Source organism: Suncus etruscus, chromosome 5, assembly GCF_024139225.1.
Source record: "Suncus etruscus isolate mSunEtr1 chromosome 5, mSunEtr1.pri.cur, whole genome shotgun sequence".
NCBI classification, from domain to species: domain Eukaryota; kingdom Metazoa; phylum Chordata; class Mammalia; order Eulipotyphla; family Soricidae; genus Suncus; species Suncus etruscus.
Genome location: NC_064852.1, coordinates 86,025,490 through 86,049,098, shown reverse-complemented (window position 1 = coordinate 86,049,098; position 23,609 = coordinate 86,025,490). Strand labels below are relative to the sequence as shown.

Below are 23,609 nucleotides of genomic sequence, written 5' to 3'. Positions count from 1 at the left end.
ACTGCATATGTTGCATTTTGTTACATAAAGCAATAGTACAAAACTATAGTAATCAACACTGTGGTAGGAGGGTACTGGTAGTGGGAATGTTGTACTGGTGAAGTGGTGAAGGGGGGTGTTCTGTTTATGACAGAAATCCAAACTATAATCATGCTTGTTATCATGGTGCTTAAAGATTTTATAAAATGTGATTACCGGCACATGTGTGTGTGTGTGTGCGCGTGTGTATGTGTATGTGTGTGCCTAGAAATGTACCTTTAAAGAAGTTCTTCATAAACATATTTTTTATCTGTGTTGAAAAAAACAAAACAAAACACTGGTACAGTAATAAAACTAGTTTTTCCAAAAAAAAAAAAAAAACATAATTAGGAGATATATAAACAATCAATCTCTGGCACGAAAGCTCCACTAAGTGAGAAAGTTAAAAATTTTCAATAGTTTTGTGATAAACTATAGAGCCATACGCAAAAAATAAAAAGACTCCTAACACCAAATTTAGTTCGAAATGGGCAAAAGCTCTTTAAATTTGACAAAATCCATAAAATACCTAGAGTAAAACAGGCTAATCTTGAATATTACTTACCTTGAAAGTATCTTCAATAATTTGACATATTTGGGAAAAAAAATAAAAGGAAAAGCAAAAATAAATGGGGTAACTTCAAACTACAGTTTTTGCATAGTGAAAGAATCCAGGGATAAAATTAAAACTGCTAATTGGGAGAAAATATTTGTATACTACACACCCAATAAAGGGCCAATTCCAAGATAAAGCTCTCAAAGATGAAGTCATAAAATTTTCCTATGCATGGATGCATGGAATCTATTAAGCTGAAATAAGTCAGTGAGAAAGACATACACATACAAAATAGTTTCACTCATCCATAGGTTTTAAGAAAAAATATTATTTAAATAAAATTATTTAAATAATGTCTTTTAATAAAATAAGAAAGACATTGAAATAATTTCCAGAGATGAGGGCCGGAAGGACCTGCTCACAATATGAAGCTCACAACAAAGAGTGGTGGGGGTGTTGTTTTTATGACTGAAACACAACTACAATTACATTTGTATTTCACAGTGTTTAAATATATATATATTTTTAAAAAATCTAGAAAATAAAGCTCTCAAAAAGCTCAACTGTTTTTTTTTAAACAAAAAGAGATGAAGATATACTTCCTCAAATAAAACATGTAGATGAACAACAGGCATATAAAAATGTTTTCAACATCACCTAATAATAGGAAAATGCAAATCAAAATCACAATGATATTGTCTAAAAACCAGTGAGAATGGCCTGTAGGATAAGACAAATTAAGGAGGGGGAGCCAGAAAGATACATGAGGTTAATGTATTTACCTAGGAAGCAGCTGACCTGGGTCCAATACCTGGCACCACATATGGTCCTTCGAGCCTCACCTCAAGGAGTGACCCTTGAGTACACAGTAAGTTTAAGCACTGAGCACCATGAGGCGTGCCTTCCACTGCCACCCAAAAGGACCAGAAATAACCAGTGTTGTTAGGAAAGATGTGAAAAAGAAACCTAACTCATTCACTGTTGGTGGGATTTCTATCTGGTTTAGTTTCTTATAAAAGAATAGAAACATCTCAAAGAATTAAAAGAAAACTCTCACATGACCAGTAATTATACTTCTTGGCATCTGAGAACACCAAACATCAACTTCAAAAGACAAGTCAATTATAGTCATTGCGGCATTATTTACAATAATGAATCCAAACCAATGAGAGATGAGTAGATAAAGAAGTTATTAGATAGGTACAATAGAATAGTATTCAGCTATTCTTGTCTTTTGTTACAAAGTAGAAGCTACAGGGTATCATGATAAGCAAAATACACAGAGGGAAGATAAATGTCAAATGATCTCAGTCATATGTGGTAAATAAATAAATAAAGCAAGGGAATTAACCATATCCAATTATAACAAATCCTTGGATTTTGACTAGGAAAAGGTTAGTTAGCAGAGGTAGGTGTAAGAAGAGGCAGAGGATAAAGTGTCTTAAGAATTGTGTTAGAGGGAGGGGTCTTTATTTAGCATTGCAGCAATAGTGGAGTACAGTAACTCTGTATACCTAAAGCAGAATGTTCAACATTACCAAGACCATTGACTGCAGCTATGATAAAATAATGTCTGTCCAGCAAGCCTAAATTTTAGAGCCAATATTTTATTTCAAAAGTAATAAATAATATGCTCACATATTACAACTGGAAAAACTTAGATTTAAAAAATTGGAATTATTTTACATTTTCCATAATCATTCATTTTCCAATGACCTATTAATCCAAATTAAAAATTAAATACATATTTACTCACCAACAGTAATTAAATTTTAAGGCTGAGTAACAGCAATAATGGGAGGCCAGATAGAAGAAATGACATCATGATAGACTAGTTATAAACCAAATAGCTGAGAAATTGCTTGAAAATTAACAACACCTATCTTCACCAAACCACTTTTGAAAAAAATAAAGCACACATCTATTTTATTCAAGACATAATATGATGCTTGAAATAAATTTCTTTACTTTAAAATAGGGTGGTATAAAGAAGATGAATAGATCTAATAAAGCAGAAATATACACTTGAAATGATCCATCTATTTTAGTCTTCACTTACAAAAAAACCAACTAGTAATTCAACCTAATGATTTTACAAACTATTGGAAACATTATTAGAAATACCTATCAATTAAAAAATCACTGATTCAATGAGCATATTTGATCATTTTATTATCAAAATATAACCAAGATACATTCCTCTCTGGTGAAACATTTCAAGTATCTTAAAGTGGAGGGTCTTGAGATGTATCAATTATAAAAAGGTGTTGCAATGAAAAGTTCTTAAATGTACAAACAAGTATTTTATACAAGAATTCTCTATAAAGTCCATCAATGTGAAAAATACTTTGTCTCAACTAAATATAAGGCATGTTCACTTTCTGTTATTTTGTACAATTATTTTTTCTGCTTTGTTGGAGACTTTTCTCTTCGTTGGTCCTGATTTTTCTTTGATTTTCTAGAATGTCCAGAATACCTGCTAGATTTTTCATATCGCTTCTCAGCACCGTTTTGATACCTATCATCGTCACTTCTGGAACCTGAATGTTTTCTATTCTTTTCTCTTGACTTTGATCTCTCTCTTCTTCTAAAATTGTCACTGTCTTTATTTCGATGTCTGTGCTCATTTTCAGAAAAAGAATTTCTTCTTTCTCCTCTCTTCCTTTTGGGGTCACCATGCTTACTTTCAAAATCTGAATATATTTCTTGGTCCCCATCATGCACAACTCTGCTATAACTATTTCGTTCAACACCTCTGTCTGATGTGTATTTTGTTATGGGATCTCTCCAGTTTGGATCTCTGGAGTTTTTATCTCTATGCTTTTCTGATCTTCTTTCCCGCTCAGTCCTGGTTTCCTGGTGCCTTTCGTCTGGTCTTCTTTCTTCATGTTTCCTATCATTTGCCTGTTGTTTCCGGATCAATTTATCTACATCTTTCTTCCTGGTCTTCCCTTGACCCTTCTTTCTTATATCTTTATCTGACATGTATAAAATGAAACAAAGTTAGTTTTAATTCTTATCTTAATTTTATAATTAACATTTATTGCTACATTGTCGTTTAAATCACATAAACTTAAATATTACATCAAATCCAATAAGTGGAAAGTGATGACAAAATGCTAATTTTAATACACACATTAGTAAACATTAACTACCAAATCTGTTTTGAATAAATTAGAGCAAATTGTGTGAATATTGATGATTTTGAGGAAGGGAGAAAGGAGCCTCTTAGGCTCAGGGCATCCCAAGGTTACTAACAGCAATTTTAAAACAACGGGGTTAAGGCCCAATGGTGCAGAGATGGTAGATCCCTGTGGGGATAGGGATCACTTGCAAATGCTAAGAGGCTTCCAAAATCTACATCTGGTACTGCTCAGGGAAACAAGTGAATGAGAACTGGGTCAGCTGTATGCAAAGCCTTGTAGCATCTCCTCCTAACACCCCTGAAAATTAAGTGAAGAAACAAAAATTTACACTTACAAATTTTATTCAAAAGCAAAGTTCTATGTCACATGAAATTAATCCTATGTGTAATGTAATGAAATGATCATAAATGGGCCTGGAGAGACAGCACAGCGGCGTTTGCCTTGCAAGCAGCTGATCCAGGACCAAAGGTGGTTGGTTCAAAGCCCGGTGTCCCATATGGTCCCCGGTGCCTGCCAGGAGCTATTTCTGAGCAGATAGCCAGGAGTAACCCCTGAGCACCGCTGGGTGTGGCCCAAAAACCAAAAACCAAAAAAAAAAAAAAAAAAAAAGAAAAGAAAAAAAAAAAGAAATGATCATAAATGCTAGTAATATTATATTATTTCTAAAAAATAAAAGGGATGACTAGGTTTGCTTAATATCCACTTAAAACAACAATTCTGCTTTCTGGTACTTGGCCACCCTATTATCTTAGATTTACTTATCTTTTAAACAGCACAAATAAGTTACTCAGTTTATTTTGCTTTATATATCAGTTACTGAACTTCTTTTTGCTTTTGTTTTTGGCCCACGCCCTGTGACGCTCAGGAGTTACTCCTTGCTCTGTGCTCAGAAATCGATCCTGGCTTGGGGAACCATATGAGATGCCAGGGATTAAATGGAGGTTCATCTGAGACAGCCGCTGCACTAATGCTCCGACCCCTTGTTACTTAACTTTTATTAACTTACTTAATATTTGTCATTATAGTGTTAAAATTAAATTGTTTGAGACACTTTTTACCAGCATTTCTGAGGAATTAAGCTTTCTTGTGTTTCTAAAGTTTCCATTACTCCATGCAGTTCTGTTCTTTCATAGCCCCATGGGAATTTTAGAATCACAGACTTTATGAATGCCAAGAAAGCTTAGTTCCTAAGAAATGCAAAATATCGGTCATATTCTCATGTATATAGAAACAATGTGGTACAGAATTAACTGAACTTGCCCTATGTCAGAGACCAATATGGAATTCAGCAGGACAAACCAGTCTGTGTGGCAAGAGTACATAATCTAAGGCATTGGCTAGCCCCAGAGCCCTAAGAAATATCACAGTTTCCCATCAGGCATATATTCCAGGAAGCTCGTGACATCCTCAAAACCTCACTAACCTTGAGATGTTCCTGTGTCCCTTATGTAAAGATGGTATGTAAAGATTAGCTGTAAGGTGACCTCTGTAATGTGGGCTGTTTATCCTGCCTTCTCTCCATCCCCTGTAAAAATTGTCCTTAAAAGAAGCCTGTACCGATCAATAAACGGAGCCTTGACAAGCCTCGTGTTGCTTGGCCCCCTTTTTTCTCCCCATTCTCTTTTCAGGCTGGGACCCCTCTATACCCACGAGTAACTGAGTCCTGCAGGCCAGGACAGCCCTACCTACAATCAAATTTCAGTGTCAATCATTATTTCTTCTGCTAAAAGCCGACCCTTCCCAGTCAGTTGGTTTTCCACTAAAGACTTATTTCTCTGAATCCTATCAAGTAGCTCAACTGAATTGCAGCTACCCAAGTAGAAACCATCTGGCTTGGTCCTACATCATTTCTGCGACTCGACATTACTTAGTGCTTCCTTCACATTAAAACCTGAGACTTAAGATGAAACCTCCTGTCTTTGGTGCTTTCTTTTAAATTTTCTAAATGTGGGGAATTCACACTGTTTCTATGCTATTTAATACCTTATTTAAAAATTTTAAGTTTTGTACTGCAATTGTGTGACAAGGGAAATTAATTTTGAATCAGCAAGCTTCCTTATTACAGCAATTCATGCTGTGTGTTCATCTGTTCTCAAAACAGACTCCATGAAATAACAAATTCTTCAGAACTGAAAGAAGTGAACGTAAAAGAGGTACAATGTGAGTATACTTTAATTCAAGAATAAAATATCCTATTGGCAAAGGGAACCTACTTTTAATAATATAAAACATTCAGAGATCCATAGTTCGTTATCTTAGGACTCACTTCTGGTTCTGAGCTCACCCTGGCAGGGTGAAGAGAATCTTATAGGATTGAACCAAAGTCAGCTGGGGGCAAGGCAAGCACCTTAACCCTGGTACTATCTCTTTGGCCCAGATCTATAATTCTTGATGCCACAAAATATAAAAAACTCTTGGAAATGCCAGTGACAATGTAATAAAGAGTAGTCTTCCAAACTAAAGCTGTAGGGTAAGTGCTGCCTGTCTGAAATATAAATAACTAAAATACAAATTGATACATATTTTTAATAGACTGTTTCTTATTCAGCTAAAGATATTTTGATGGGAGAAAACACAGATGAATTTAGGATCATTAAAATACCTTACCAAATATGATAAAACTCTTTGCTATAGCAACTCTACTTACAAGAAAGAGATAATAGAAAATAAGTGTTCTTGTTGAAACTGGAAATGCTAAACACAATTTTAATAAAGACTATGGGAGTCACCTTGGATAAACTGCCAAAGTTTTGAATGAAGAATTAGTGACCATACTAGACCTTAAACCAAACAGTAAAGTAAATATCTCTGTCCACATTTATACAAATGTTTGAATAAAATAAATATCTTTTATAAGAAAAAAACTGAGTCAAAAATGTAGGAGACAATCAACCATTTGGCAGATAACACAGTAATACATGCTCAGACAGGTTTCAAAGACCTGAAAACTTGAGTGAAAGAGAAAGACATATGCAAACTGACAAATTGCTTCTCTCCTTAATATTAATTCACAGAATGCAAGTTTCTATGAAGAAATTCAGTAGCACTATCTTAGCAAAGTAACTGATTAATCTCACAACAATTTAAATGAACTAATATTAAAAACTCAACATTATACAGTAAGCAGAACACAATGATTCTATTGTATTCTTGGTAAAAGTAAGTCCATTCTAATCATGAGAAAATATCACTGATTTCCAAATTGAGCTACACTCTGAAAAATATGTAATGAGACAATTTTAAAAGTGTCACTGAAGGAGCCAGAGCAATAACTCAGCAATAGGGTGCTTGCCTTGCATGCGGCTGACCCAGGATGAACATGGGTTCAATCCCTGGTGACCCGAAAACAAAAAAAAAAAGAAGAAGAAAGTGTCACTGAAAACAAGAAAATCTTGAAAGGAGGAACCATCACAGGTTGTAAAGATTAGTGAGAAACACAGCTAAATGCAAATAGAACATTGAAATAGAAAAAAAAAAGTAGAATAAGTAAATTCAAATAAAACCTGTTGCTTAATTGTGTTCAAATGTTAAATTTCTGACTTTGCTCACTAAGATATTAATGTACTGACATTAGGATGTATTTGGTAAGGAGCATATGGAAATTTTTGTGATGTTCGTCATTTTCTGCTGGTCTTTTAACTACTTTTTGATTTATGTTTTATAATTCAAAAATTAATTCAGAGAATAAGCAAAAGTAAATAAAAATTAAAAAAGAAATAATAGAACTGGCAAATCTTTTAAAAAATAAAGATACCAGAGCACTAGAATAGTAGGTAGAGCCCTTGTTTTGCACATGGCTGACCAGGGTTGATGTCAGGCACTCTGTCTGGTCCCTGGCAGCAATCAGGAGTTATCCCTTGGTGTACAGTCAGGAATAAACCCTGAGCCCTCAGGTGGCACCAAAACAAAACACAAAAAAGGAGATTTGCCAAAATTGAAAAGAAGCCAAAATGGTAGTTAAGATGATAGTACAGTAACATTGCCCCAATGCTTTCTTAGAGCCTACAGAGTCAGGGCTGCTGATATAGAACAGGTCTAGTTACTTACAATACATAGAGGACACAGAATATATGAAGAATTCATACAGACAATTTAAGAAATGTTCAAAACTGAGTAATCACCAAAAAAATCTTCCAATGGTCTATATTATATAAAATTATGCTCAATTTTCAACATTGATAAAAAATATGCAAATTAAAACTACAATGCAGTAGCATTACAAATTCACCAGAATGACTTAATATAAAAAGATTGTCAAATTGAAGTGAATAAATGAGATTTACTAAAGACACATATATGGCTGATAGTGGTAAAAACTGAAGAGACTTAGGGGGCAGTTCAGGGCTCACTCCTGTGTTGAGCTCAGGGATCACTCCTGGTACCAGAAAGGTCAGTGGTATATATCCTATTCCTCTCCAGCTCAACAGAAGAGTGATTTGAAAGACTAATTGGAAATATACACTGAATCTAATATGCACACCCTGTAATTCAGGTATTTTTACCTTTAAGTACTAGAAATGCATACACAGCCTCTCCTCCCTGATATTTATTAGAATATTTATGGAAACACTAGAAATCTAAATTTCCAGAATGAAAAGGATGAAAGGACATTTGTAAGGTAATACCCAGATATAAACCCTAAAGTTTCCCAGACTTTTACTTCCAAGTAACCTCTTCCTTTTTTTTGGGGGGGGGGGGGAGGGCGGGGCGGGTCATACCCAATGATGCTCAGGGGTTTTCCTGGCTATGTGCTCAGAAATCGCTCCTGGCTTGGGGAACTATATAGGATGCCGGGGGATCAAACCTCAGTCTGTCCTAGGTTAGCACAGTGCAAGGCAGCCGCCTTACCTGTCCTAGGTTAGCACAGTGCAAGGCAGCCGCCTTACCGCTTGCGCCACCGCTCACTCTTCTTTTGATATGTAGAAGTCCACCTGGATTACTAGACTTCCCAACTCCCCAGTGTTTGGGGAATTGGTTGGAATAAAGAAAGGAGTTCTGGTTTTGGGCTCAGCAGTGGAGCACATGGCAGAGAGAGGCCAGGAGGCAGAAAAGCCATGAGGAAAAGCAGATAGACCTTGTTTTCTAGCCTGGTATTATTTCTCTGCCTCTATCCCGCTAAATCAGACCTGCCTGCCTAAGGGGTTAGAAAAACGGTGTTGGTGCTGTCTCACATGGGATTTTATTTTTACTTTAAAGACATTAACTATACTATAGTAAATTACATGCTACAAAACTATACAGTAAACAATGAGAATGAAAAATAAATGTAACAATCTGACTGAAATCTCCCAAACAAAATGCTGAAAGAAGCCAGGCATAAAGTTGAAACCTAAATAAAAAGATTCTAAAAGGGAATCTTAGCACTATGAATCTGAAATGATTATTCTTAGGGGCTGTAGTGATAGTACAGGAGGGCATTTGTCTTACACAAGGCTAACCCAGCATCCCTCACCTTACACCACATATGATCTCCTACCACTGCCAGGAGTGATTTCCTGAGTAAAGAGCCAGGAGTAACCACTAAGCATCATTGGGTGTGATTTCCTGCCATAGCTCACCACCATCTCAAAACAAAAAACAAAAAACAAAAAAACCCAAATAGGTTCTTTTACTGGTTAGTAAAGGGTGTGATTAATTAGGATCAGGATCGAATCTAATACCTGAGGCAGAGCTTTGACTGCTGCTGGATGAGGAGTCACTTTCATCACTGGAGGACTCTGAGCTGCTGTCGCTGCTGTCCGAATCTGAGGCAGAGGAGTCAGACTCAGAAGAGGACGATGAGGAAGAAGAGGATGAGGAAGATGGATCGGGCTCAACATCTACTTTCTGGGCCACAATAACCTTGGGTGTATTTTTGAGGTGCTCACGCAATTCATCCCTGATTACAAATACAAAGTTAGACTGTCTTTGAAGGCAACTGGGATATAAATTCAGTGATTCAAAAATAAAATTCTGAGAATGATTCTTACGTTAACCCTCCAAGACCTATAGATGTAAAGAAATTGATGGCAAATCGAGTATTCCTTGGGTTATCTCGGGGCAATAATCCTTCGAAGAAAGGCTGCAAGGTCCTAAAAAAGAAAAAGAAATTGAATCGAAAAGATTGATGAAAGATTAAAATGTTAAAACCATTGGCCAGAAAACAGTACATTGTGTTGGGTACTTGACTGCTCCTGGCCAACCTATATTCAAGCTCCATCAAGCACCCCAAACAAAAACAAACAAACAAAAAAGACAAAAATTTTGATAGTCCCTTCCATTTTCTATGTATTGGGTTAGTAGATAAAATACAACTAGTAAACTATTGCTAAGACACATACTATCTAAATAAAATAATTAGGGTAAAGTCATAATTTACTAAACTTGAATTCTACAATAGAAGAAGTTTTTACTTATTTTATTTTATTTTTTAAAAAGAGGGCATACAGAGTCCAGAGAGATAGCATGGAGGTAAGGCATTTGCCTTGCATGCATATGGACGGTGGTTCTGAGCGTAGAGCCAGGAGTAACCCCTCAGAGCTGCTGGGTGTGACCCAAAAACCAAAATCCAAAAAAAAAAGAAAAAAGAAAAAAAAAAAAAGAGGGCATACATAGCACTACTTATAGCTTACTCCTGGTTTTGTTCTGAGGGTTTACTCCTGGTGGGGATCAAGAGACCATATGCACTGTCAGAGATAGAACCGGGGTTGGCTGTATTATGGCAAGTGCTCAACCTACTGGGCCATCTCTCCAGTCCTCCAGAGGAGGATTTAAAATTATTTTATATACAGAATAAATTTACAGTACATGAATATTATGTACATATTATAAATAGGCAAAATAGTATGTGAATTCTGTATGTGAATTCATACATGTACATAATGCCTTATGTCAGGCACTAAGGAAGGATATAGAAGAATAATTAAGAGATAAATCAAGGATTAAGACAGCATAAAATTATTATTTATAGGGAGGAACATATAGCTCATTAGCATTATAAGGCAATTTTAGACATGTAGTTTGCAGTTCACATTTGCAGAAATGAAAAAATAAACTCTTGTTTACAAGGGGGCCAAGCAAAAAGAGAGGATTAAGGGTTGACTTGCTAGGGCAGGAGATAAGATTACAGCAGGTAGGGCACTTGCTGTATATGCAGCCGACCTGATTTTAATTCCGGCATCCCATATTGTCTCCTGCCTGGAGTAAGGGAGAGGGAGGGAGGAAGGGAGGGAGAAGAGGAGGGAAGGGGGGAAACTGAACAAATGAATAAATATAGAGAAGTGGAGAAACAGGACTGAGAAATATTACTACACTTGACAGGTGATCACTAAGAACTTAGAGATGACTTTAATAGTGTGAATGCAGTAATTACAAGTGGCAATCTGGACATATAGGAAATAAGAAACTTATGAAAGGGAGAACATTAGGATCTGTAAAACTTCAGCAGGTATGCAAAAATAATTTTGTAAGTCCCAAATATTTTAAAAAGCATAAATTATCTGCCTAAATTTAAAAATTATATGCTGTCCAGACACAGAATATAAAATTCAGAGTAGAAACTAATGGTTATTTTGGTAGAAACTAAAGTCCTTGGGGATTAATTCTTGTTTTTATAATCAAAGGCAGACTATTACTTTTACTAAAGTAGAAAAATCCCTGAGGGTAATTAGGATAAAACATGCTTAATGATGAACTTACTCATCCTTTAATCTTGCATTAAGTTTAGGAAGACCCATATATTCACATAGTTCCTGGAAAAATATCTTAACAAAAATTCTGCTGGATGATGTTGTGGTCTCTTCACTCAGTTTTATACATTCAAGAACCTAAAAATAAAATAAATTTTGGTGTTCAGAAGGATAAAGGATTTATAACTTTAATTTTCTCCTAGAATTATTTATTCTCAGTTTCAATTAGAATTATCTCTAAATCTCTTGTGCTAATTTTCAAATGTTAAGTTACTAAAGAAATAAAGTACATTCTCTTTTTCCTTTTTTTTTTGGGGGGGGGTCACACCCGGCAGGGCTCAGGGGTTACTCCTGGCTCCATGCTCAGAAATCGCCCCTGGCAGGCATGGGGGACCATATAGGATGCAGGAATTCGAACCACTGTCCTTCTGCATGAAAGGCAAACGCCTTACCTCCAAGCTATCTCTCCGGCCCCCTACATTCTCTTTTTTGAGTATGGATTTTACAGTGGGGCAAATAAATTATCTGGTTCAATCTTCACTGAAGACTACCAGCTTTCAAATCACTCTCATGAAGATAGAGATAAATGAAGATGAGGCAAATACTACTCAGATTAGCCAATGCCTTTGTACATGATAAGAGTAATCACCAAAAGAGTGATGATGACTAGTTCGAACAACAAAACTGAAGTTCAGGGAAAGATATTTCAGCACAAATAAAAATTAATTCCATGGGGCTGAAACCATGCACAGTGGTAGGGCCTTACACATGTCTGACCGAGAACAGGTTCAACTCCCCGGCATCCCATATGGTCCCCCAAACCAGGAGTGATTTCTGAGTGAACAGCCAGGAGGAACTCCTCAGGATCAAAGGTTGTGGACCCCCATTAACTTCCAGTTTTTTATGGGTGTTTTAAAAGTTCATCTGCTTTGACTGTTTAAAACATAAAATAAATAATTTTGATTAACCTCTTGGGCCAACTTACTAATGCATAATAAAGCAGTTGGATGGAGTGCATTATATCATTCATAGGCAAAATGATGTTATTTTGATAAATGATGTTATTATGATATTATATGAACCTCTTTTTTCCTTGTATGTAATTTCTTTTATTGCTTTAGAAACTCTGCTTTCCTTATACTGATCTTTCATTCCATTTTCTTTTAATTAATTTTTATGGACAAATCTTAGATTCTCTTGCAGTGAGTTCCTTGACAACAGAAAACATATATATATATATATATGTATATGTATATACATGTGTGTATGTATATACATATATGTATATATATGTATATATAGAGATATATAAAGAGACTTCTCCAAAGGTACTCAAGGGAGCTTGGGGGTCATTCATAAATGTATAGTAACCAATGGTTCAATGTTAGGACACAGGATACAGTACTGGTCAAGAATTTCAGTTTTGCTTGGGTCCTGTGGTACCAAAGGACCATAAAGGCCAACCTACTAATGCTTAAGGATGTCCATGGAATCACTCAGCAATTTCTTGCAGGGCAACACCCAGCCCTGCACTGAAGGCCATGTGCTGTCAGGGAAATCAAAGCCAGGTCAGTTAATGCTAGGCTTGTGCCATACCTATAGTATTATTTACTATGCCAGGGACTATGTTATTTTTGGATGCCTCATATGTCTCAGTAAATAAATACATAGTTGAACAAATGTGTTAAATGAACAGTAGTTATAAAAATAAGAGCAAGCACAATGAGTCTATTCAACTCCCAATCCAGTCTATATTCCTTCATCAAGAATAACTTCTGTTTTACCAATTGTATGAGTTCTTCTCTATTTACCCATTTTCAAGACACTGATTTCTATCATAGTCTAACTGATGTTACTTTCTCAGGAAATGAGAAGAACCTCAAAGACTGATGTGATATCCAAATATTGGAATCTGGGCATGAATACACAAAAAATCAGTGATGGAAATCCAAAATAGTTCTTCATAAGCAGTCTTAACTATACTCACTGTAACTACTGAAAGCAGTGTGAAATTCAGATAGTTTTTTCTCTTTTTCTTTTTATAAAATGAAAAAAGATAAAATCAAATATAAGTAAAACTAGTTTTATCAGGGGCCAGAAAGACAGTATAGGAAGTACGGTGCTTGCTTTGCACACTGCCATCCTGGGTTGGATCCCCAATATCCCACATGGTCCCCCCACAAGCAGCCCAAGGAGTGACTTCTAAGTACAAAACCAAGAGTAAATCCTCATCATTGCAGGATAGCCCCCTTCTCCCCATAAAACTTTATTTAGAGAAAAGAAAATTTGCTCTGAATAGTATTTAAAAAACTGTTCGCCCCGTATCTGTCCATTACAATTTCACTCAATTTGTCCCAGTCATCAAAAGGCAGTTTGCTTTAGGGAGGCGTAGTGACAATTAGAGCACTACACTTCAGCCCAATTTGTGTATCAGCCTCCCACGAAAAGTTTTTTTAAATCACCCAGAATATTTCCAAGTCATACTATTTATTTTGTTTTAAAGATCATAGTATATAAAACTCAAAAGAGAACTATAAAAATTGGTTATATATTTCATTTAAACATACATTTCAAACATAGGAAAAGTTGATCCTAGGCTGCATACTACTGGAAAATAATATGAATTAAGAACAAGTATAAATAATGATCCATCTACTTACACTCCATGGAAGTGAATCAGTGTATAAAAGGTGAGCAAACATCTTAGCAACATTTCTCAATTTGTTTGTCTCCAAGCGATGGATAGTATCATATTGTTCTTTGAATATACCTTCAAAGGATTCCATATATTCTTTTTTTAGCATGCAAAATCGCTAGTAAAAAAAAATTAATGTCAATACTACTGAAAATTAAATGTTAATATCATATGGTTATTAATTTCCAGTAAGTTTAAAAAAATCAATAGTTCAAAAAGTTATTGCCTCTACCCATAATTTGTATGCTAAAACATGAGACATGTAGTGAAAATAAATACATTTAAATGTGTATACATATTTATATAGTTTATAGTATGTAGCTATACTTCTATTTTGTTACTGTTTGAAATTTAATAAATGTATGTGAATTTTTATAAGACAACACTAAAATGTATTTTTTAAGAAATTGTTATGAAGTATGTAGAATTCCAAAAGTTCTGGAGTGATATAAAAAATTAAGGAAATATAAAAATGAGAAAATGGTATAAAGTACTAAAAGGAGGAGGAAAAAAATAGTACATGGGAAACCTATGGCTATAGAAAATAATTTGCTTTTAGCCATGTATATTGGAACACATATAACAGAAAATTAATTTATAGTACATGGGAAACCTATGGCTATAGAAAATAATTTGCTTTTAGCCATGTATATTGGAACACATATAACACAGAAAATTAATTTATTATATTAATGTTAAGAATTCCCACAGTATTTCTATTAAATTCCAAAAGTAAAAATGAGACTGGAACTTACCCCAGCTAATAAGCCAAAAAACTTTTCATATGTTCTTTGCTGAGCACAACAATCAAGTATCATGTTACAGAGTTCTTTCTAGTTAGGGAAAAAGAAAAATCACGTTAATAATTCAAAACAATAATCCACACAGTATGACATTTCAGCAGAGTAATAGTTTTCATCTTTTAGACTACTTAAGTTTCTTCTATGGAAGTCTAAATTCTTAAACATATGAAGCAATTCAAGAAAGCCTACATGGAAAACACATTAAGAAGAAATGGAATATATTCTAAGTATAATATAAAAAGACATTACACAAATTCTTCTAAATATAGACTCACCAACTCAGTATCTAACAATTCAGCTATTAGTCTCCCACTATGCAAAATTAACTATAGAGTTAAATTGGTATAGAAATGGCATGCACAATGAATGTTCACAGAATTAAGTGGGCACAGGTTCATTATAGCTTACACAGTGTTCTGGCTGATAAAGAACAAAATGTAAATACCTCTATAGCTAAATTTTCTATTAGATCCATCTTGGATGGATCTGGATATATTGACAGAAACATGCCAAAACTGCTGAAAAACTATATTGTCTAATAAGCTGTTTATATGCATGCCTTGAAAAATCTCTACAGAATTGGGGCTGGAATGATAGCACAGCAGTAGAGTGTTTTGCCTTGCACACAGCCGATCCAGAATGGACCCCAGTTCAATTCCTGGCATCCTACATGTGGTCCCCTGCCAGGGGTGATTTCTGAGCACAGAGCCAGGAGTAACCCGAGCGCTGCTGGGCATGACCCCAAAACAAAACAAAGTAAAACAAAAAAGAATTAACATATGCTTCAATACTTTTGTATCAGAAAGTGCCATTAGATGATTCATAATTACCAATATTATTAAATCTTAAATTATCCTAATGAAGCAAACAATAATTACAGCAATTACAGAGATGAAGAAATTCAGAAAACACACAAATCAATGTAGACAAATTCAAAAAGGTACAAATTCATTCACAGATCACTGCTATAAAATTGGCTAAGTATATTTCTCTACAAAATAGATCAAGTAAAAATTTTTAAATGAATTCATTCCAAATACATGAACTGTATATTTGCTTTATAAATACAGAATGCAAAGCAATAAGAATAGCCTTTTTTAATTTTTCTATTTTTAATTTGCAATTCTAAAAATTTTTCAAAAACATTTAAAAAATGCTAGATGTAACTGATGCTTGTATTCTTCGTAATTTAGAATACTGGGCCAGTCTGTATTTAATTCACATATTTATGTAGTATAGGGGTGAAAAAGAACCAGAGTAGCACCGATCTGTGCTGTTCAGCATGAAGCCATTAGTGATAAGAAGCTGTTTAAACTTAAATTACTTAAAACCACAAAGCTGCTCTTGGTTTTTTTTTTTCAGGAACATTAGAGCTACATATAATTACGGTCTACTTTATTGAACAGTACAAAAAATATTTCTATCATTACAAAAAGATCTATCAGTGCATTTCTGTCAGAACATCTACTTATAAATCAATTTACTTAAAGGCTTCACTTCAAAATAAATTGTTAAGGGGACCGGAGTGATAGCACAGCAGTAGGTTATTTACCTTGCATATTGCTGACCTGGGACAGACCCAGGTTCAATCCCTGGCATCCCATATGGTTCTGAGCCTGCTAAGAGTGATTTCTGAGAACAGAGCCAAGAGTAATCTGAGTGCCAAAAGGAAGGTTAAAAAAATTTTTTAATTTTTGCTTTGGGGGGTCCACTTTATTTTTGCTCAGGGTTTACACCTGGCTCTGTGGTCAGGTATCACTCTCTGCATTGTTTGAGACCATGCATGATGCTGGGGAATGAACCCAAGTCAGCTGCATGCAAAGCAATTGCCCTACCTATTATACTATCTCTCTGACCCTAAAGATACAGATTCCAGAGGTACCCTAGAGAGATAGGTCCCAGAGAGAGAACCCCTGGCTTATTTTTAAGTCATTATATTGCTAGATTGTTATTTGTTTTTTAAAAAAATAGGTACAAGTTATATCAACTAGATATTTAAAAATATATAAGTTCTATAAAGATAATACCTCAAAATTTAATATAGTTCTAAAAATAAATAAAGATTGAGTTCTTCCATGTTAATTTGGTGTATTATAATGAGTTTTCAATTTTTCTACCAACAATTGTATTTTATAACATAAGAGTTAATCAGGTTTTAAATAACATAGCATGGTAATATGCTGATAGCATTGCTAATAATAAAGTCAGCACTATTTGCAAAACAAATTACTTTCTTCCATAGATGAAATGCAATTACAAGATCTCTTCCCTGTGGCTTATAATAATTAAATATTTTAACATTTTAATTAAATATTATGGTGACTTAGGAGAATCTTTTGAATGCATGAAAATAAATGTACTAAGACATTCTTCCAAGTGCTATCAAAATATATTGAGGTTAGTTCTAGAATGGTTACCTTCTGTTTAATAGTAATAAAATTTATAATAATTAAATTCCTCAAATAATACAGCTTATCATACAGTAATTACAGTGTCAAGATTTTAAAGGTTAATTTGCTAATTTATTTTCTTCCGGCGATGCCACATCGAGTGCACCTAGAGTACAAACTGGTACATTAGCCTTACCAATAAGATTTTGAGAGAAAAATGATTCCTTTTAATTTAAAAAGAATAGTTTCTTCACTAAATTCCCTAATATGATATTTTGATAATACATCTATATTCTAAAATAAAAACTCTTTAAAATGGCAGACAGTAAAAAAATTAAGATTTTAGTGATAATAGAATTTGTTGCAACAGTACTCAATTCCGCAGCTAGAGGGTACAAGCAACTACTGTATTTTCTGGCATATAAAACGACCCTTCAACCCATAAAAAACTTCCTAAAAGTCGGGAGTCGTTTTTTATGCTGGATATATGGCATGCTGAAACTTAAAAACAACCAAGTAATATATTTATTTACTCAATTTTTATTATCTACAGCATTCGGATTTCAAATTTTAAATACTTAAATACACTGAGTTATAATACTGTGAGTCCGATTAGATCCATATTTATGCATCACTGAATCCCCAACACGTAGTACCATACATAAGAGTTTATGATGTTTTTTTAAATTTTTTATTCAATAGAATGAATTAAAAAATACTCTTTTGTTATTAATAAAAATTGTAACATCATGTATGGTGGTATTTATAATTTTTACCATTATAAGTATCTTAAAAGATATATGGTAATAATATATACAGGTAACAGAGACGAGGGCTAAGAGGACCAGCCCATGATCACTCTGAACAAGAACTAGGTCCTAAAAGGAGAAAAAGTGATATGCAAGATCCCCTGTTAGTAATAATATTGCAAACCACAATGTCTAAAAGAAAAAAAAAAAAAGAGAAGGAAGAGAGAAAAAGAGAAAGAAGAAAAATCTCTGCAGGCAGGCAGCCCCAGATGGGAAGGCAACTGGGGACACTGGTGGTGGGATATGTGCAATGATGAAGGGTGTTGTACACTATATGACTGGAACTCAGTAATTATCAACTTTGTAACTGAAAAACAATGAACTGTATTATGAACAACCTTGTAAACCACAGTGGTTGAAAAAAAAATGTTAAAAATCAAGGGAAAAAAATAGAAAAAAATTGCAAATTTTTACTAGGACTCCAGCTTTTATAGGTAATGACTTAGAAAATTATTTAAGGAGATTGAGCAGTTCATAAGAGGAACTTCCTTCTTTTAACACATTCCATTCAAATAACTGATTTAACTTACTGAGTAGAATAAGTTTGGAGTTAGTAATAAATGAGTACCTAGCACAGTTTGACCCATTGCTTCAGTTTACAAAATCTAACCATTTTTATTATCATAATGTATGGCTCAGAATAGAAAAAAAATGTATTAATTTACTGTTTGGCTTTCAGGAAACTCCATTTTCAGCAGTTTGTGAGCACATTCTTCAAAATCTAAACTGTGGAGATAAAATGTCATAATACTTACATTAAAAGCTTGAAGCATGGTTAAAAATGTAGAACTTTTAGAAAAAAGAATATTACTTTAATAATCATTTGAAAATAATTTTACTATAATTTCAAACTGTGCTGTTATTAAAAAACACACAGCTCTTACCTTTAAAGGAGTACTGATATTTAATTTATAACACATGAAACTTTAAATTACACTAAATGAAAGACCAATATAAAAATGATTTATATAAAATATCCAGAAGAAACAAACCCATTACCACAGAAGACTAGAAGTTAGATAGATAGAAGTTTGTTATTCTACTATTCTCTGATCCAAGGAATGAGAAAGAGGCTCTAAGATTACTCCAGAATGCAAGAATGTGGCTAGTGTTTAACCATCACTTTTAAAAGTTTTCCAAGGCTCATACCCAAAATCTTCAAAAGGAAATAAAAAAATATCTAAACACTGTCTGGAAATTTTTGGAAAGCATAATAATTTGCCTTTCATATGAAAGCAAAAACTATTATTATTTTCTTGCAAATTTAAAGTAAAAGTTAAGAAAATTGTATGTTATTTTTTTTTTTTGCGATAGGTTGTGAACATCAGGTTTACTGTTTTAATGCTGGTATAAGTATAAACTCGAAAGAATTAGAGGAGGTATTTAAATAATTATTTAAATAAAATCTTAGTTTTTAGTGTCCTGTGGTAATCTCTGAACCATGCAAAATATTATTTTGGTTTGGGATTTTGGGCCAAAACTGGAGGTGTGTAGAGGCTCAGGTATTACCTCTGGCTCTGCATTCGTACATTATTTATGAAGGAGGGCTGGGAGATCATATGGGATGCCTGGGATTGAACTAGAGCTAGACTCATGAAAACAAACATCCTACTCACTGCACTACTCTCTGGCCCTGAATCACATAAAATATTTTAAAAATATAAACACTCATTGAGGTGACATCACTATTTTATTGTGTATGCTAAATATATTTAATGAATTCTCAGTTGCTAAATACCTTATTAAAATACACATGTCAAAGTTTACTATAATTAAAAGTTTACAAATGTTAGGAAATACATAGAAAAACTATGATATAAAATGTTTAAAGATACAGTGATTTGGAGACTCGTGTAAAAGAATGAAATCTAAAAACAGTTAACAATAAACATTACTGTCAATTATTAGTAAGTGCTAGAACTACTAACATTGCTAAGCAACTGTACTTGGTATTAATGATAATTTTAGTGAGATCCAGATAAATGCTCTTGACAATATAAATTGGCAGACTATGAATGTTTTTTGATAACATGAGTCAATAGTTTAATGCTTATTTCATTTAATCCCTTTTCACCATTTCTTTTTAAAAAATTCAAATTGCAGAGGCTAGGGAGTTATGACAGCAGATAAGAAGCTTTCCTTGCACAAGCCTAACCCAGGACCAGTCCCAGCACCCCATATGGTTTCCTTAACCAGAAAGGAGTAAGCTCTGATTATAGCTGTATGTGCTCATGCCCCCCCCCCAACCACAAAAAAAAAAGTAAAGAAAAAAAAATTAAAGAAAAAAGCATTCTGCCACATATTGGCAGGGCTGCAGAGACTGTAGAGCATGTAGGGTGATTGCTTAGTATGAGGCTGACCAGAGTTTGACCCTTGGCATCTACCCCACACAGTACTGATCCCTGACAGAAGTGATTCTTGAATGCAGAACCAGGAGAAGCCCATGAGCACAGTTGGGTTGGTCCTTAACCCAACCTCCCAAAAAGAAAAAAACAATGAAAGAAATACACATCAACAGAGAATTACATACAAAAATATGTATGAGCTTTTAAATTATTAACACTTGGTACCAGGTACAAAATGTAAAGTTTTGCTGCACATGCTATGCATAGTTGAGCCCCAGGTTCAGGTTGAATTTAAGCTCTGCACACATGGCCCCAAATCCAAAATTAAAAAGGATTGTCTTTTTGGCTCACAGAATCATTTTATGCCATAGCTGAAAATTAGCATGATAAGGGAAAGTATATGTGTGGGCAGGTGACCTGACATTATGTTAAGTGGAAAAATAGAATGAACAGTATGATGCCAGTATTCTGAACTAACTAAATTAGATAGGCAAACTCTGGAGAAAATACATTAATATTCCTAGAGGTTTCCAGACGAGGACATTAAAGATTTAATTTTGTGCCCATATTTGAAACTTTTTCCAAGGTCTTTAGTTTTATAGTAATACTGTGCATGAAATCAAGAATGTAATGGTGCGTGGATTTTTTTTTTTGCAGGGAACACTTCTTTTTCTTTGCAGGGAACACTTACTTCTGATCCCTGGCACAACAAATAAATAAAGAATAATAAACTCTAACTCTAATGGCATATAAGAAAAAAATTAAAAGAAATGTTCTATTTTAATTACTTTCCCATCTCCTAAGGTCTTTTCATTTGTATTAATCTAGAAACATACCTTTTTTAATTTAGTAAATTAAGATAATTCAGATAACAAGTTATCAAGCAAAGTTAATTCATTTTGGCACAACTTCAAAGAAATCTCAGTATAGAGGCATGTGTACACATGTGTATGTGCATACTTTTAAAAATAAAACAAGAAACCGGGCCAATGTGATAGCACAGTGATAGATTGCCTTGCACACAACTAACCAGAGGGAACCTGGTTCGATTGCAGGCTTTCCATATGCTTCCCCCAAGCCTGCCAGGTGTGATTTTTGAACAGAGCCAGGAGTAACCCCTGAGCGCTACCAGGTGTGACCCCAAGAACCACCCAAATAAAACAAGAAAAAGACTTTGATAGTTAACTTCTACCAGATATTTCAAATGATTGATAAAAGAAAAGTTGTTCATTTTTCCATTATTACTTCACTTTATTTCTTCCTCTGTATTTTTTTCCTTGAGTAATAATTCTGTTTAAAATGTAGAAGTCAGGAGATAGCAGAGTGTTTTGATTGCATCTAGATTCGATTCTTTTTTTTTTTTTTGGTTTTTTGGGACACAACCGGCGGTGCTCAGGGGTTACTCCTGGCTGTCTGCTCAGAAATAGCTCCTGGCAGGCACGGGGGACCATATGGGACACCGGGATTCGAACCAACCACCTTAGGTCCTGGATCGGCTGCTTGCAAGGCAAACGCCTGTGCTATCTCTCCGGGCCTAGATTCGATTCTTAAGCATTAATTACATGGTCTTCTGAGCAATGGTTAAGTATAGCCAGGGAAGCCTCTAAATGCCACCAAGGTTCATTCTTGCAACTGCAGGGCTAGTGGAAAGCAGTACCAAATCCTTGGAGTCTCACATTAAACTGCTTGCCTGGTTGGTTGGCAAAGTGACAATAGAAATGGCCCAAGGCTCCCTGACCACTGACTGGAAGCCTCACCTTAACCTTATCCCCCTAAAAAAAGGTTAGGAAGAGAGAAGAGGAAAACAGAAACTTCCTATCTTTTTTTAAATACTTTGTGGTATACCTGTATTATTGAAATTGATGAACTGTGATTTACTTTTTAATCTTAGAGCTAAAAGCTATGTAATATTACTTACTATAAAAAGCCCTTTTGATCTTTTTAAGTTGCCTTGTTCCACTTCCTTTATTTTTTAACCAAATTATTATTGTTTTACTTGTAAAAAGTCCAGCAATAATCACAGGAATACAAATGAATTAAAAACAGTAAACTCATAATAATGTTTCAATGTGATGGTTTTAAGCTATTATTATGGGCTGGAGCAGTTGGTGGCGCAGGGGCAGGGGTCTCAAACTCACGGCCCTCGGGCATTTGCGGCCCTCCGTACAGTTTGTGACCCGCGGCCGGCCTTCAAATATCGCAGTATTCGCGACTATTAGCTTACCGAATAATCGTAATAAAAATCGCATTAGTAAGAAAAAAATCGCATTAAACATCTGCATTCCCCGAGCAGTTCCGTTCGGGGTATGCAAATGTTTAATGCGATTTTTTTCCTTACTAATGCGATATTTTATTGCCAATATTCGATAAGCGAAATCCCTTACGCAGCCCTGCCTCACCCCAACTTTGCCTCCTGAGGCCCCCATTTAAATTGAATTTGAGAACCCTGGCATAAGGCATCTTATCTTCCTTGTGCACGCTAGCCTAGGAGGGAATGCAGTTCGATCCCCTGGCGCCCCATATTGTCCCCCAAGCCAGGAGCGATTTGGGGGTGGAGGGTTGGGCCACAACCAGTGATGCTCAGGGCTATGTACTCAGAAATAGCTCCTGGCTTGGTGGACCATATGGGATGCCAGGGGATCGAACCGCGGTCTGTCCTAGATTAGTGCTTGCAAAGCAGACGCCTACCAGTGCACCACCACTCCGACCCCGGGAGCGATTTCTGAGAGCATAGCCAGGAATAACCCATGAGCGTCAGTCACCGGGTGTGGCCCAAAAAACAAAAAACAAAAGAATAAGGATTTGAATTCTTCAGCAGTGTAGATATAATGAACATTATTTCTAAATCAAGGTCATAGGAAAATTGGTATTTCTCTTGTTTAAATGTTGATATTCTTTTTTTGTTTGTTTTGTGTTTTTGTTTTTGGGTCACACAGGCAGCCCTCAGGGGTTATTCCTGGCTCTGTGCTCAGAAATCGCTCCTGGCAAGCGGGGGACCATATGGGATGCTGGGATTCAAACCATGATCCATCTGCATGCAAGGCAAATGCCCTACCACTGTGCTATCTCTCCCGCCTTAAATATGTTGATATTCTTACATAATTTATATGTAAAAAAAGTGCATTTTTTTCTTAGAAGAAATTTTGGTTGCTTACTATTTTTATGTTTAATTTTATGAAA

At 34.9% G+C, this 23,609-nt stretch overlaps 1 protein-coding gene and 1 non-coding gene across 2 annotated transcripts in view; both read right to left on the bottom strand.

Annotated features, from left to right (window-relative positions):
• Nucleotides 1-2,765: 2,765 nt before the first annotated feature.
• The window catches only part of CWC22 (CWC22 spliceosome associated protein homolog), a 48,826-nt gene continuing 27,982 nt past the window's right edge, over nucleotides 2,766-23,609 (bottom strand). The window contains exons 14-20 of the mRNA XM_049772872.1: nucleotides 18,750-18,810; nucleotides 14,838-14,915; nucleotides 14,048-14,200; nucleotides 11,398-11,525; nucleotides 9,690-9,791; nucleotides 9,381-9,598; nucleotides 2,766-3,552 (exon numbers count right to left, since the gene is read on the bottom strand). Of these exons, the coding sequence (XP_049628829.1) occupies nucleotides 2,972-3,552; nucleotides 9,381-9,598; nucleotides 9,690-9,791; nucleotides 11,398-11,525; nucleotides 14,048-14,200; nucleotides 14,838-14,915; nucleotides 18,750-18,810 (1,321 nt within the window). The 3' untranslated portion in view covers nucleotides 2,766-2,971. The remainder of the gene's footprint in view (nucleotides 3,553-9,380; nucleotides 9,599-9,689; nucleotides 9,792-11,397; nucleotides 11,526-14,047; nucleotides 14,201-14,837; nucleotides 14,916-18,749; nucleotides 18,811-23,609) is intronic.
• Nucleotides 13,696-13,828, bottom strand: LOC126009960 (small Cajal body-specific RNA 8). Its single transcript, XR_007496110.1, has one exon. It is a non-coding gene; the product is annotated as a small Cajal body-specific RNA 8 (non-coding RNA).